Source organism: Parambassis ranga, chromosome 5 (genome assembly GCF_900634625.1).
Source record: "Parambassis ranga chromosome 5, fParRan2.1, whole genome shotgun sequence".
Classification (NCBI taxonomy): domain Eukaryota; kingdom Metazoa; phylum Chordata; class Actinopteri; family Ambassidae; genus Parambassis; species Parambassis ranga.
The window spans coordinates 14,290,019-14,306,088 of record NC_041026.1 but is presented as its reverse complement, the minus strand read 5'-3'; the positions used below and the strand labels follow the sequence as shown (position 1 = coordinate 14,306,088).

Genomic DNA, 16,070 nt, shown 5'->3' with positions numbered 1-16,070 from the left:
CTGCTACTTCCACCTCTGTCTGTGTAGGTTTAACGCCTCAAATGTCTGTGCACATCACGACATCAGGTTATTATGCATTAGGGTTCCACAGTAATTCAACATCACTATTAGCTGAGATGCATCTGTATGATGTGCCCACACTGACGCCTCATTAAAAGTTAATAAAATTGGTCAGAAATTCTTTTTAGGACAATAAAATCGTGAAAAAATCTCCACATCCCAGTGTGATATTTCACAGTGCTCATTCACAAACACCAGTATGACCACACTAAACCTGTTTTAGGCCATAAACGCAGGTAAACGTCTAATATGTTTGCACCTTTATGCTTCCTTGGATGCTGAAAAAGGACAGTTGTTTCCTGTTTGAGGCCAATCTGCACGCACACCAACATCTCCATATATTTATACTAAGCAGCATCTTCACAAACAACTTAGATGTTGCAGCATTTTCTGTAATTATTTTTTACATCTTATTGTTGTACAGATTCTTTCTACGTGTGGATGGTGCACATGTTCAACTGTAGAAAAAAAAGACAATACCTTGTGTGTGACATGCTTCCTTTCACCTTATCATAAGCCTGAGTTAATAATGTTTGATGCAACATCATTTCGTGTCTGTTAGGTTCCACTTCCATTAGCAGGGCAGGAGGGTGTGAGAGTTATCTTGAATGTAAAAGCAGCCAGATGTTAAATCCCCAAATAATTCGGCCCAGATTTAACTCTTACATTTATCTCTCTGCCAAATCTGGCTCTGGCTCTTTGTGGCTTTAAGACATAGTCTTTCATTTCCAACAGCGGGGGTGTTTATGTGCTACTACAAATGACCTATGGTTTTGCTAGCTTTAGCATGTGTGAGTGTGTACAGGAGGAGGTCTCATGTTTCTTGTGGGAACCTGCAGAAAGCCGCACCGAGCGACGATTCTGGACTTTTAGTTGCTGACGATTATAAAAAGTGAAATGTGAGCGCATTCCTGAGGGCCAATGTAGCGCTGTGTGGCTGCACAGCTGAGGGTTTATTGAAAGACGAGTGCTTAGCAGGAAACTGGCCTACTGTAAGATCCAGGGAGGTCACAGAAACATGCATGCACAGACAGAAGTGCATTCCTTCTAATTCACCTCCCCCAGTCATAAAAAAAAGATCCTTTATATGATTATCACGTACTTTCCATCATTATATTCACGCAATAAGTCACAGTTGACTGCTGAATTGTAACATGACCTCGTCTTTGTGCTCAGGCCTCATCGGCTCTGCTGACTCTCTGACATGTAAAGTTGTACAACCGAGTGCTGGCATTGCTTGCCCCAGATTTGTGGTTGGAGTAGAGTAGTGTTGTGAGGCTGTGAGAGAGCGACAGCTGACTATCTGGGAGCAGCGCAGGAGGGAGGGAGGAGGAGGAGGTGGTCAGACAATCAGCGTCCACTGCAGGGATCCCCGGGGAAACTGAGTGAGAGGGGACTACAGTTGCAGCTGTTGTTGCATGCACACATACACAGATTATTGTTATCCTATTTCAGATGTCCCCGGCGTCTTTTTTTGAATCTGAAATGCTCACTGACCTGCATGAGGAGTGTTATGTAAACTTATCATGTGTTGATAAGATGAAGCTCCTTTAGAACATATGACTGTATTTCAGGCTTAATTTGTGATTTCAGGTTATGACACCTTAATATCTTAATTAAAATGTTTGATTTTATTTGATGTTAACATGACACTTACCCACCTATATTACAAGGAACTGGCCCAACACTATTTTGGTATTTTAGAGTGTGTAATGGAACCCTGAAAAGACATTATTGACACATCCTGCACTAGTTTAAGCACACATTTTTGTATTTCCCTACTTCCCTGCTTATTTTTTAAAAATATTTAATTAGAATAATCCCGTCTAATCATATGTTCCTAAAACAAAGAGGTTCTTGCAGCCAGCTGCCTGAGAACCAGAACATATTCGACATTTCTAAAATCAATAGAAAAGTGTTCAGCCACAGAATATTGTGCTATTTTTACGCTGTTAAGTGGAAATGTTTGATAAAAGCCCATGTAAGAACCTCTGCAAATATATGATGCTGGCTTTTCTTAGACAAAGTGCTCGGGGACAGAAAGATGAACTGATTGATGTGCTTTGATGTGTATCTCATAAAAACCGTCTCAGGGATTTGAGTGTCATGAAGTGGCTGTGATGCCGGGCTGCAGAGCTCATGTTGTTGTTGTTTATTTATTGAAGACGCTGATGGAGTCGTGGTGCAGATTTAGAAGCAGTTTAGTGCACAGGCTGTGAGTGACTTGCTGACTTTGCCCTCAATGAACCTGTTAGTCATGCAGCAGCACTTAACTGTAGGGAGGATGCAGAGCAGAGCAGAAACAAATCAGACTAAGAGCTACAGCTGAAAGCAGAAGCTTGATGCTGGGGTTTGATGGTTTTTCTTGTATTAACTTCATTTCGCCTGATACGTCACACCAAGATATCCTAGATTAAAGCCTTAAAGTGTTAGTTTTAAAGTGGCAATGCTGACGACACAGCTTGTCACAGCTGCCAAACATGGTGACAAAATGGTGACCCACTCATGTAGTTACTGTGTCAGGAACTGGATGTCTGTGGTCATCCGCCACAGAGGGTAGGCGGAGCTAATGTTTAACAGACTGATCTGGGTTTCTGATGGTTTTCACAGGTTTACTAGCAGACAATGCTCAGCAACCAGGAAACAGTGTTTACATGTGGTGCTGTTTTCTGAGTGGCATAATAACATGGATACTACGTACATGTAAACACACCCACACTGGAAAGTTTCAAGCCTGCAGTTTAGGCGCAATGTTTCACTGATAAAAGTGAAGACACAGAGTGACATTTCTTTCTGAAAACAGTTTTAATTTACAAACAGTCTGTGATGGTTCTACAATGCACATAACACATAGTCACTACTGAAGGTTCGCAGAACCCTGATGAAAAATATCAACAACAGTGCAGAGAATTACACATGGACAGCTTTAATAGTAGGAAATAAATGGTACATTTACATACACATACTGTGTGTGACATCTCAGACTGTGCCGTATGGCACGACTGTCTCAGCAAAAACTGTGTGTGTGTGTGTTGGACCCTCTGAATGTGCTGTATGTATTGACCTGAATACTGAGACAACACCATATGGAATCGGCTGGCCAGGACACTCAAAGGACCTCTGAGGCCTAATCCCTGCTGGCTAAATTGATTGGTCTGGTATTAAGTTTGAAAAGTGAGTGAAATGTTTTTTTTTTGTTGTTGTTTTGGTTTATAATATGTTAGAGCATCAGATTGTCCTTGCATAACAGTGGTCTTCTATAAAAACATTGCTTTTGGAGTCGGGCAGTGTCATCTGTAATCCTGAGGGAATTGGTGAAGGAAGCTGTGGTTTGATTTCTGCTTGAAAATGGAAAACACTGAAACAGTTAATTATGACACAAGAGAATAAATACTGCAGATCAAATATGAATTTTTCAGTCTGTGGATTAAGTGTAAGTGTTCGCACTTTGTTTACATGTTTGAGCAGAATAATGAAAATCATGCAATGGGATATTAGAGGAAGTGCTTCCTACTGCTGCTGTTTGTTTGATGACATAATATGTACAATATTCTGTACATTTAATCTGGCCTGGCACAGATCTTAACCTGTAATCTCATCCCTCTTACAGCCATTAAAACATAGTCACCTGTGTATGTACAGTTTGTAACCACCATCATTCAGTTCATTCACAAAGCTTTGGGATTAAATGAACCCATTGTGCATCTCTGTATCGAGCTTGTGGCGAACGCGGTTTATGACGTAACGTCCGGGTACCAGATGGCTGTCAGTTAGTCAGTACTCGTGGCTGTGCCATCTTCACCCCCCCCCCCCTCCTTTCTGCACAACAACCCCATGAGGACTTTCTGCCAGAGAAGAGTTTCTAACATGATAGTGAGCACAACAGATGCCGATTATGAGGGACAGAATCTCCAAGTTTAATGTGCAATCGTTGAAATATATCATGCACCGTATTGCTGTTATGTTTTTCTGAGTGAGATAAAATCAGACGAGACATCGTTGAACCTATTTCTATGCGGCAGTGTCTCATTGTTTTCCCCTGTGCAGCATTCATTTCCTGAGCAAGGTGAATGAGACCTGAGTTTCCAATGCATCAAAGCCTTTTTGGAAACAAAAGGGACTGGTTAGTGGCAGTGCGTTCAGTAACAGCTGTTTGTAGCATCACCTATAAAAAGAGAAACCATGCAATTCAACAGTTGGTGTTCCTATTCATAGATGCAAAGTAATACGAGTATGTCCTGTTAAGCACTGAAGTGAAAAAGTTATGCTGACATTCTGAGTAAGATGTCCGTTTCAGCGTACCGTCTTTTAAGACAATTCACTTGCACACGTGTGAAGGAACTTAAATAATACAAAACTCGCAGCATAAATCCTGTAAAAAGTCTCTCACTCATACACACACACAGCAAACGAGGTTTCGGTTGTCAGACAAAATGCTGCCCTGATCATCTCTCAAGAGAAATGTGTTTGTTGGTGTGTGTTTATCTGTTCATTTTTGGAAGATAACTGTATCTAGGCCTCTCATTCATCCATACATACACTCCCCGCTATCGCAGCCAAAATCCCCAAGCACCTGTCACACACTCAATCTGGCATCATTGGCAGTCTGTTGGCCCAAGACTCACTGTCAGACCCACACAGCTGTGTTGTAGTCAAACAAGGGCTGCATTTTCTGCAGACCAGACTCTGGCTGCCTTCTGTCTATATAAATCCCTGCAAACGGCTGCTGGTGGAAGTGGGGGAAGTGCTGATGGTGTGGATGTTGGTGGTGGTTCATCTCTGACTCGGCAAGATGCAGACATTGCCTGCCTTTGCCTTGCTGTACACCTGCCCAGAATGGCAGGTAAAAGCTGCCTTTTGAATTTTTAGGAACCAGTTTCTTCGGCCGTTTGAAGAGGTCTCCCTCTGGCAGCTCGGGTGCCATCCAGCCGGGTCTCTCTTTCAGAAGCTTGTCCCTGTCGGGCCGGACGCTGCGCAGAAACTTCTTAAAGATGTTTGTGGTGAGCGAGAACTTTCTGCAGATCTCCTGTGAGCGGCTGAGGCGGAGCGGGTGAGCCGGGGTGTCCGGCCTGTCTGCCACACTTTCCATTGTCCTCTCCTCTCTATTCTTCCTTCTTTCTTCTTCTTCTCCTTCCTCTCTCTCCACCTCCGGCAGGTCCAGCCAGTTGCCTACGAGGTCTGCGAATACATTATCACCCAGCACTAAGGGCTGTCGGTTGCGGCTGCGGCTCATGAGTGAAGAAGTCCAGTCACTTGCATCATCTGTGCTGTCCTGGGAGTAGTCGCTGTCCAAAGAGGGGCCCTCTCTGGAGAGGCTGTACAGAATCCCTGGCAGATCCACCACATGTGCTCGGTGTGGAGCCTGTGGATAGGCATATGGCTCTGACGGAGGGTTTCCCACCGCTGGTCCGTAGAACTCCACCTGAGGGGCTGCATACCCGGACCACCTCTTGGGTATAGACTCGAGGTCGTTCTCGCTTCTTGCACTCCTTCCGCTTCTTCCACTGCTTTCACTCTCACTCTCCAGACTGGACGCAGAGGATGATGAGGTTCCCAGGCTGCTCCTGTTTCTCGATGTAGTCTGATCATCATGAGTGAAGCTGTTTCTGCTTTCCAAAGACGGCCTTGGACTTGGCATCGGACTTGGGATTGGCTCTTGGTGGTTGGTTTGTCTACAACAGGAACCATTACCACTTCCTAAAGCTGATGCTGCTGCAGCTGAAGGGTCAGGAGGAGCGGTCGGAGTAGGATGTGGCATGCCACGGTTAATGGGCCTCCCTGAAATATCAAGGCTTTCCAGCGCTGTCTGTACCTGAAGAAGTTTGAGTTCCTGAAGGGCTCCCATCATTGAATTCATCTGAGCATGGAGGCCATCTCCAGCTTCTTTCATGGACAGCTGCAAGGAGACAGAGAGAGGAAATTAAATAGGAGGGTTCAGCTAATGTCCAGTCATTTCTCCGCAGCCTCCAGCGGGAGACCATTCTCATCTATCAAAGAATGAGTTCCTCCCTGCCCTCCCCCCTTCACATTCACCATTTATCACCAGCACAAATTTAATTGCATGAGCTGACACTATCAGAGACATTAAACACATTAAGTGTTAACATTCATAGTAGTGTTCCCTCTGTGCAGTCTTGCGGGTTTCAGGCAGCGCACCTTGTTTAATTACATGGTCATGTGACCTAGTTTTGGATGACAGGCCAGGATCCCATATGGCCAGCGTGTATGAGAGAGGATCCAAGCACTGACAGCTGTAAAACAGAGCAGCTTTCTGTTTTTTTCCCCTCACTCTTCTTTTTGCTTCCTTCCTTATGTTTTACCTCATATTTTGCTCTTTCCTCCGAGCTCTTTGTCTTCAGTCATGCTTCCCTCTCTGCAGCAGTAATCACACACTCTGCTTTTATCTTCCTCCTCCTCCTCCTCCTCTCTCTCTTTCTGTTCTCATCTGTTTAAGAGCCTGTGTCATGTGACCTGGACTAACCGTCTTCTCCTGAGGGCAGACAGAAAGCCCAGAGGCAGCATCCTGACCTGTGTTTTAACTTGCAAGCTTGACTCATTGCTGTCAATGACCCAGACTGAATCACTCTCTTACTGTCGTTTAGCTCATCATCTTTTCAGATCATGCACATGTTGGCAAAGGTGGCAAGTGATTGATGGATTAACCTGCAGGGAGTTTTTAAATAAAACTTCTGTGGGAAAATGAAAGAAAACATTTAAGGAATTTTATATGCAGAGCACACCTTCACTTTCAACAGCTAGTCAGAGCCAATAAGTTCAAACCGCAGCAACTGAACATATCGTTGCTATCTAAAAACAGCATTTCAGCTGTAAATAACCTGATGATAAACGATAACAAAGACACCTTACCTGCTATAAACTCTCACAAAGCTTCAGGTATAGATCTCCCTGTCTGCTGTAGGTCTGCACCTCTGCCAGCCTGTCACTGTCTCTCACCTTTCAAACGGATCACTCTGACTGCCTCTATATATATCGCTCTCCAATGGGGGGGACACCGCTGGGCGCGACAGCCAATCAGTACTGTCCGTCTAGACTTTAATCCCCATAAGGCGGGGGGAGGGGGGGAGTGGGGTCACTCAGGCGGAAACACGATTGACAATGAGCGGAGAGAAAGAGGGGAGGCTGCGAGTGAGAGTCAGCCGTATGATCAGGGATGGATAGATGGGAGGAGGGGGAGGAGGAGGAGGGGGATATCGCCATATGTTTAGATGTCAAAGAGAAAACTGTTGATGCATTCAATTATGGATGACACTGTAAGAACACAGGAACAGAGGGGGGGGGGTCGTAGGGTGTAGGTGTAACAACACCAGGCTGTGATACTAAATCTTGGGGGAGCAGTGATTGTGTTGACCCCAGGTGGGAAAAGTAGCTACATGGGACAACTGACAGTGCAGCATCATAAACAAAGAGAGGTGTAAGCACCGTGAGAGAACAGAATGTGGTTTTCTGGGAAAACAGACAACTGTAAGCATACATATAATTATATACTGTATATATAGGCCTATAAATTTGGACCACATTTTTAGATGAACACTAAATGTATAGTGAATTCTAAAATAAAATGTTAAACTCAGGGAAGTAGCGTTGCTCTGTAGGGATGGCAGCAAGTTGTTTGTTGGTCCACCACTTGTACCAGGCTGGAATAGCTTACATTCAGAATCAGAATACATCTGGGATTGTCATGGGATTATTGTAAGAACAAAACTAGGAGAAAAGTCAAAGTAAAACACAACTCAGATGTGAATGAACATTCACGATAGGAAAAAAAATTACTCAAAAAATAATAACCTGCAGTTCCTCAAATGTCCACTTGAGGCTGGCTTTTGAGTTATTCCCCACAATCCTCCATGTTAAAATCCCCCAATGTATAACAGAAATAAATATTTACTTTTTGGTTTAAAAACAAACAAACAAACAGATTTGGGTTAAAATAATTGAATGGTGGCTTTATCCCAAATTATTGTGCTGATTTTTTTTCAATATCTCACAGAATACTAGGTTATTAGATTTTGAGGAAATGTTAAGTAGATAAAATTCAAATTTTTAACTTGTTATTCTGTAGAAGATGGTAGAAATGGTAGAATAGAATGTATTTGTGTTAAACACCTGGGTTAAAGCACTTTGCTCATCACCAACATATGGCTGAGTAGGTGCGTGGGGGCGTGAATAACCTCTAAGAGCAGTTAATAAGCCTATCAATGCACATGCTGGCAACAAAAGCCTCTGAGCTCCCCGCTGGACGGCTAAATTAGGCAGTGAAGGTACGTGTAATTATCACAATCAGGTTGTCTCTTGTCTCCGTTCCTTCCACATATGGCTGACTTCATTAGCTTTAATCGCCTGTGTTGTGGGAGCGGCTGGGAAAGAGCGAATAATTATGGTTTACCTTCCTCCACATCAAAGGTCAACAAGACTGAAGATGGGATGATGTGCAGAGTTATGTATCATGGCTTCAGTAATGTTTATGCAGGGATTGGCTGAGGTAGAATCTGAACCACTTTAATGTAGATGTGGTTTTTAAATTTTATCTCTTGAGCATGCCGTCTGAAAAGCCGCACCTGTTTGCACAAGCTAACCAAAAACAACGTAGTTTCACACTCACATGCAACTTTTCCATTACGCCCCAAAATGCAGGCACTCCCCACAGCTATTTAAAAACCTCAGAGTTGTTGTTTACTGGCATTTCTATTCTCAGTCCATATTAATAATTCATTTTGCGCTCAGGGGAACAAACAGAGGAACAGTAGTAAACTAAACCCTATTATTCCACCTTTAGCATGCCAACTAACTCCAGGCGCTCCACCGCTGCCATTTCAAGGCTGAACTTTGTGGCCCAAATATGTCAGCCTTTTCAACATCACTCTGGCATTTTACTCAGGATGCTAAAAGGGACTCTAAAATAATGTCCTCTGGCACATTCTAGTTTAGACACAGATGTTGTAGAAAGGCTGAGATGTCTCACGTTTGAAATGTGTGAATCAGCTGAGGGGGCTCTCTAGGAGGCTGACCTTGTCTTAAGATCTTTAGCAGCAAAATGGAAGTGAGGAAATAATGTCTGTCTAACTTAGTAAGTGAATTGAGATGAAACTGGGGCTGCAGGAAAACTATTGCAGCATCATTAATGCAGACTTGTGAAGTTTTGGTTGAATCTTCTCTTTGAACCAAAGCCCCCAAAATATTGTGGCCATTTAATCCATCAAGTGTGGATTACTAAAAAAAAAAAAAGACACTGAGTGAAAATTTCACTGAACGAATGAAAGACACACAGGGAGAGTCCAAAGTCGCCCCCCTTCTCTCCCCACTCTTTCTTCCGGCTGCAGCCAACCAGACATAATTGCCAATCAAGGGATGAATTCAAAGTTTAAGAACAAAGGCTGGCGAGACTTGAATTAACATTGAATGGAGGCTTATTAAAAAGTTCTGGGCATTTTAATTAAAAAAAAAAAGAAGTCAAAATCCATCTAACGTGCAGATGCAGCCATTCAATATGCATGCAAGTGAATTAATTACCACATATAAATAAATCACTGCTCCTCCTCGGCTGAGATGTGCCTCCATCGTGGCCTTGATATTACTTCTGACGGTTGTGGACGGGAGGGAAATAAATTCTCTGTGTAAACACACTGAGCTCACACATCCGCACACGTCCTGACTTGTTCCATGTGAATGAAATCAGTGTCTGTGGCAGGCGTGCGGCTGCACTTGCTCACGTACATTAACTGGACTATTAGAGTGAAAAATAAACACCAGAAATCACAAGCAAGCCTTTGCTGCATTCTGGCTTTACACTGTCGTTGTTTATTTGTTACTACTAGCTGGAGGGGGGGAGGAAACAGTGAGGCCAAGGTTATCAGACCCAAAAGGTCTTCCTGTTTGGAAGGAGCGGCCGAGTTACTGTGGTCCACCCTCCCTCCACCTCCACCCCTCATTAAAAATGAATGGTGGGCTGTGTGGGTCAAGGACATTAACAGGGTCTGTGTCCAGGAGGGGGGGGGGGGGGGGGTACAGAGACGGCCTCTGTGACTGCACGGCTGTGGGCAACCCCCGAGGTCACGATCAAGAGGGCAATAAAGCTGTGCAACCTTCGCCGAAAGAAATAAATTACTGCGTTTTGGTAATGAATGAGTCTTTGACGAGAGAAGTGGTGACTCTGTTTGGTCCCAATGTCCTCTGGGTCACATTCAGGAGAGGAAGAAATGTGAATAATGTGCAGCAGAAGACTCCGGGGCACAAATGCCTTTTGTATGATGTCATGACAAATTGGTTGTTAAGAACCGACGTCCACGTTTTGAACCAGAACTTTGTACTTCAAATCTTTCAGCTGTATGAGTCAGACTGACATATTGTATATGCTTCCATGACTGACATGATGACTCCAAAGAGAATGCAAAAATTTAAAGGGCTGATTCACTCTAATTGAGGAGTTTCAGTAAAAGAAGCCAAATATCAATACCAGAGTGAGAGAAAGAGGAAAAAGGGAAACTAGCTCTTTAAAATCAAATCAATTTAGCCTCAGTCTATGACTGTTTGTCAGACGTGCCGTCCGGCAAAGGCTCCCTGACGACCTTTTCCGAGAGGCGGTTTAATAGCTTGTTTCCTGCTAGAACTCATTTACAGCATCACAAATGATGCTGCTGTGGGAGACGCGGGATGATTAGGAGGATCTGTATCATCATCTTTGGCAGATGATATTTGGAGACAGCCTGGAACCCAATCTGTTGTCTTCCTGGCTGGAAATCTTCACTGAAAGCGATAATCGTCACATAGATGCTTGATAGCACCGCTGTTGACGTCAGCTGCCTTGTGTGCGTGTGGGCAGTGAAAGTGCTCATCCAATTCTCCGTCCCCCTCTTAACATCAGAGAGAGTGCAGAATCACACGAATGCTTCCTGAAGAAAATGAGTGAGAGCTGAGAGCTGCAATACGGGCCTTTAGAATAAAGTCCTCAATATTTTACATCTGTACAGAAGCTCATATTATTTCTGCAGGCTTCTTTTAGTTGTATGAAGAATTTTAGTTCCTTTAAATTGTTTTAGTCCCACGTGCATCTTCACTGGTTTTCATGTCAATTACTGTGTTTTTACAGAGAGCAGCTGTTTTTGCCATGGAGCCTTTGATTAGAATTATGCAGCTAAAAATGATCTGGTGAATAAAAGTTGTGGATTCTGGCTGTAGCAAGTGTTGCACCTCTGTTTTGTGTGAAAGGTGCATGGCTGCATTGTTCAGAGGCATTATCGGAACACCTTTAATAAGCCAACAGCAGTGCCAAATCAACGTCTGTGTGAGGACAAACTGGCACAACAAGTGCAACAAGGTGAGACACCAATGCAAAGGTGCACTAATGATTACAGAATACCAGCATCCCCCTTTGAAGAAGCATTACACTGCTGCAAAGGAAAAAAAAAAGGCAACGCCAGGCAGTCTTTGTGTGAAAGGTGTAACTGTCTTATACAGCAATTAGCTCAAGCTTTCCCTACAATGGCGTGCTGTCTGCTACTTTGTTGTCAGCAGCTTAAAGATTAAGATTTCTGGCTGGGATATGAGCCTGTAGTATGTAAGCTTGCACCATGTTCTTCCTCTTTGTATCATTTATTCTCCACATGACTGCAGGCACTTAGTCCGTACTTCCTAGGACTAGATTCCTGCCCCTAAATGGCCAAATAAACCCATTATAGCTGCTTTATCGCATTATACGGCTCTTATTATACTGTCTGTTAGTTACACAACAATTCCATAAAATGCTGTTTGAGAGCCTTGAGGACATGGGAGAGCATATTGACCTGACGTTCAGTGAGAGCAGCATCTATTATAAATGTTTGATCTCCAGAGAAACCAACAGGAGATCAGGCACAGGCTTGAACTTACACCGGTGTTACTGTATGTGTGCGGTCACTGCAGCCGCTCAACCGTCTCAAGAAACAAAAGCTCCTAGAATAAAATAAATCTGATGTCTTGGGTAGTGAGTTCACTTTCTGTCCTGTGAACCATGATAAAGTAGGTTATGTTTGTGAGCCTCTAGTGATAAACAGGCTTTGTTAAAGGTCCGTGGTTCCATCTCAAACACAATGATCATCCACGCAAACCCCACAGCTGCCACTTAGAGTCGGGCCAATTTTAGCTGAGGGGAAGGAAGAACAGGAGCCGCAAGGGACGGCACAAAACAAACGAGCTAAACCGCTACCCTGCTTTGTGTACAGTTTTTTCTGATCCAACGGCCAAAAAGGTAACAAAGAGCATGGAAGTTTCCAGAAGAGACTCTTATTCCTCTCAGATTTCATGACTTCATGTTTTGCGGGTTGTGGTGTTAAATTCCAGGATGGCAGTCGTGTTTGAAATTTGCCTCAGGTGTGAGAGGGATAAAAGGAGCATGATGCATGTAAAATCAGCTTCAACAGTGATGATATCAAAAGCCCTGATTTATGTTAGAGTGTCTGAGGTGACGCAGTAGCAGGTGTGAGCCCTACATTTAGACAACATGAGTCAGAGGCATGTCAGCATTTGTGTTTTCAGCTCAAGTAGGCAGGAAGGGCTTACTATGTTTTCTTTTTCATGACTCTCTGTCTGTGTGCTGCATGAGTTGCTTTGAACAAATAGAGATGATAGATTGTTTTTAGTGTGACTAACAAAAAATGGACTTGTTAACTGATCTGTCAGGTTTAGATTTTTTTTCTTCGGTGCCTTGAAGGTGATCAGGAATCAGGAGGAATTGCCCTCAGACCTCGTCGGGTCGCGGGGTCAAACGTTGAAGCATGACCTGACTGTGCCCCACACAGAATGACACCGGTGACCCCTGACACGGTGTTCACACTTTCATATGACACTCTCCTTCTTTTAGAGCTGACAGGGCATCAGGTCTTGTGTTTCTGTGTGTGGCGCAATGAGTTCATGGTTGTAATTTACGTGACTTTTGCACGGACTTTAAATGCCACGCTCATAGTCCCAGACTGCATGAAGATTATGAAGATTTAAAGGGGTATGCTAGTGTTTTGTAGACTCCTTTCAAATACATTACATACCACTTAGGGCTTTAGATGCTATTGTAATACAGTATGACACAAAACACAAAGGCTGACACAGCTCTATAGATTGATATATGATATACCTGTGTGTCAACTGAAAGTAATGTTGGCTGGGCCTGGACGTGTCGCTCGCTCCTGATTGGGCAATTCATAAAAAATAAACCCTCCCATCAGAAAAGAGCTCATGTAAACGCAAAGAAAAATGAACCAAAGCCAAGCAGCAACTCGATGTGATTACTGGGCTACTTGTAGTTGAGCAATCAGCCCCACACGTTTGTGCTAATTCTGCCACAACATTTGGTTATAATGCACTGCAGTCAAACCAATGTGCAACTAAACACTATGATAACAACTGTTGAGATTGATGGGTTATTCATCTTTATACATTTTTTTAAATAAATTGATCTTAACTGCAGCACAGAGGTGAAGTAAAACTCAGCAGCATGGTTAGCAGTGATCTAAGATGTCTTCAATGATCCTTTAAAGCTACATTACCACCTACAAAATAGGTAATATATCAGAGGTGGGACCTGACTCGCAGCTGTAAGTCGGTTGTTAGATGTTGGTGATCTCCATGTTGCAGATGGAGCCGGTTTACCACTCTCCAGTGAGCATTGGATCAAAATCGGCGTCAGCGGAGAGACAAGTGACAACCTTGGCAGTGACGCCCTCTTATTTTCTGAACAACAGATTGCATCCCACATGGTCCCGAGCAGGAGGAGACTGCCTCGGCTTTTTAACCGGCATCTGCTCTCTGTTCTCCTGTTTGATCCTCTGCATGGCACGACACTTTTTCTATTATGTTACCAAACTGCGATATGGCAGCTATAACACAACACGTCCTTCTGCCATCTAGTCACTCCTAAAATCTCAAGTGCCACTTCACAGACGTGTGGCTAATATGGAGCAGAGAGTCAAGAAGTCACAGAGCAGATTATGTTGCAAAACATGCATGTCATTCAAGGCCTTTTCTATGGGCTGGAGAAAGAGACAAAAAAACACCAACAAGGTCTGCTTTGAAGTGGATTCCAGATTAAATCTGTGCCAGTTAAGGCTCCTTTGAAAATGGGTGTGCAGCGTGTCCCTGCCAGATGATTCTGGACCTGAGTGTGCAGCTTACAGATTTCAATAGGACATGGCACTCCTAAATAAAAACATGCTACTTTTAGACACATTGTTTTATCACTGGGGAGATGGTGAAGATATTAAATAAGGGAGTCTGACAGATTTATTTAGAGCATGAAAATGTGATGAAACTCTGTAGCTGCCAATTTTATTCACTCCCCTGTGGAAGCTCACAGCAGTCTGTTGCAACACATGATTGAATTTACTATACAACACACAGAGCAGGGCAGGTTTGTGGTGTGACTCTGACATTTCCTTTAAGAACCTGTAAGTCTTGCTTAAAAGAAAAACCGTCTTGAGCTCATTAAGCCTAAAACATCTGTCCCAGATGTGTGGACAGAGAGGAGGGATGTGTACATGTGCCTCTGGTGTGCCTGCAGCTTTAAACCCACAACAGATTAAAGCCATTTAAAGACATACATCCACCCTTTGTACCCTAAGAGTTAGACATATGAGCACAATTTGAAAAATAAAACCACATATATTGATTTTATAATAATTACGTGGAAATAACATTTTTTCCGTTTTGTCGCCTCAATTTGCATATAAAATGTATCAAAATGCATATTAAAAAAGTAGAACATTCTTAAGGACTGCCTCCAATGAGAGTTAAGAAGTAAATACAACAGGACCTACCAGTTCTTGTTTCAGCCGTCTCAGACACGAATCCATGTTCCTGCATTCTGGTTTGGAGAGCTGCTGTTCCATCTTTTTTTCAAAATAAAAGAACCTCAGATGAAACGCGTCGCCTGTCGCCGCCCGTGCATGACTTCACGAACGATCCTTCTCCCGGTCAGAGAAGATTAAAACTGCCCTCTCGTGAAGAATTCGCAATTTGGAGATGCGCAAATCCTGCTGAGGAATGCGCGCGCGGCTCGTAATGACGCGAATCCTGCTGGGATTAATGATGACTCCTGATGACGAAAATGTGTGTTTACTCCAAAAGAAAAAAAAAATGATTATGAGGTCCTTTTTGTGTGTGTGTGTGGCTGCATAAAGCTGCTCAGTCCGCGTCAGTGGCCGCTGTCAGACTGAGCGTGTGCGCTGCTCAGCCTGTTTTTTCCTCTCTCTGCTATTTTCCCATTCAAGAGGAGCGCTTACGTTGCCCATCCAATTTCCTCCAATGAGCGTGCGTCTCAGGACAGCAGACCATATCTCATTCAAACCTACAATAAAACAGGGATCCATCATTTTATTGTGGGTAAGCACAACTGTTCACAGCAGCTTATTATGATTTCACAGATCTCTGTATATAAAACATCTGGAAATATTTGAAGCTGAAAAGACCAGACTGATGCAAACTGACAGAGTCCGCAGCCACACTGGACTGAAGGAGGAAGCTAAAGGAGGATGTGTCTAAAAGAAACCATATGTGTCATGAAGCCCGTCATATAGGCACAGCTTCCTGGCCGCCTTCTCTGCGCTCAGAGAGGAAACACCTGAGCCGTGCAGCTTTTGTTGGGCGGTTCGGATGTGATGCTGTATTAGCATGTGGGAAGGAAGAACTGCATATACAAGCCTGCCTATCTGGAAGTTGTTTATCACTCGCTCACCTCCTCACAGTATGGATTTGACTCCTCTGAAAGGTTGCACATGCAGCGTATGAATCATTCACTTTATCGCCTGCAGTCTGGACGAGGTCAGGGAAACATGTAGCTGAAAGGGAAGCACAGGAAAAACATGGAGAAGGCCACAAAAATGTCATTCTACTGTCTCTATGTCCCTGCAAATGACCTCACAGGGTTGCAATTTCTAAAAACCTGAATTCTGGTGAAATCTGTGATTAAATAGTTCATTAGCTGAGCCAAAATGCCTTCGAATTAACAGAAAACATGCAGGACAGATGTG

At 43.5% G+C, this 16,070-nt stretch overlaps 1 protein-coding gene across 1 annotated transcript; it reads right to left on the bottom strand.

Moving 5' to 3' along the window:
• Positions 1-3,002: 3,002 nt before the first annotated feature.
• On the bottom strand, positions 3,003-15,190 carry LOC114436142 (PAK4-inhibitor INKA2-like). Its single transcript, XM_028406254.1, has 2 exons — positions 14,859-15,190; positions 3,003-5,956 (listed from the first exon to the last, which is right to left on the bottom strand). Exons 1-2 carry the CDS (start codon positions 14,928-14,930, stop codon positions 4,688-4,690), a joined length of 1,341 nt encoding a protein of 446 aa, XP_028262055.1. The 5' UTR covers positions 14,931-15,190; the 3' UTR covers positions 3,003-4,687.
• Between the last annotated feature and the right edge of the window lie 880 nt (positions 15,191-16,070).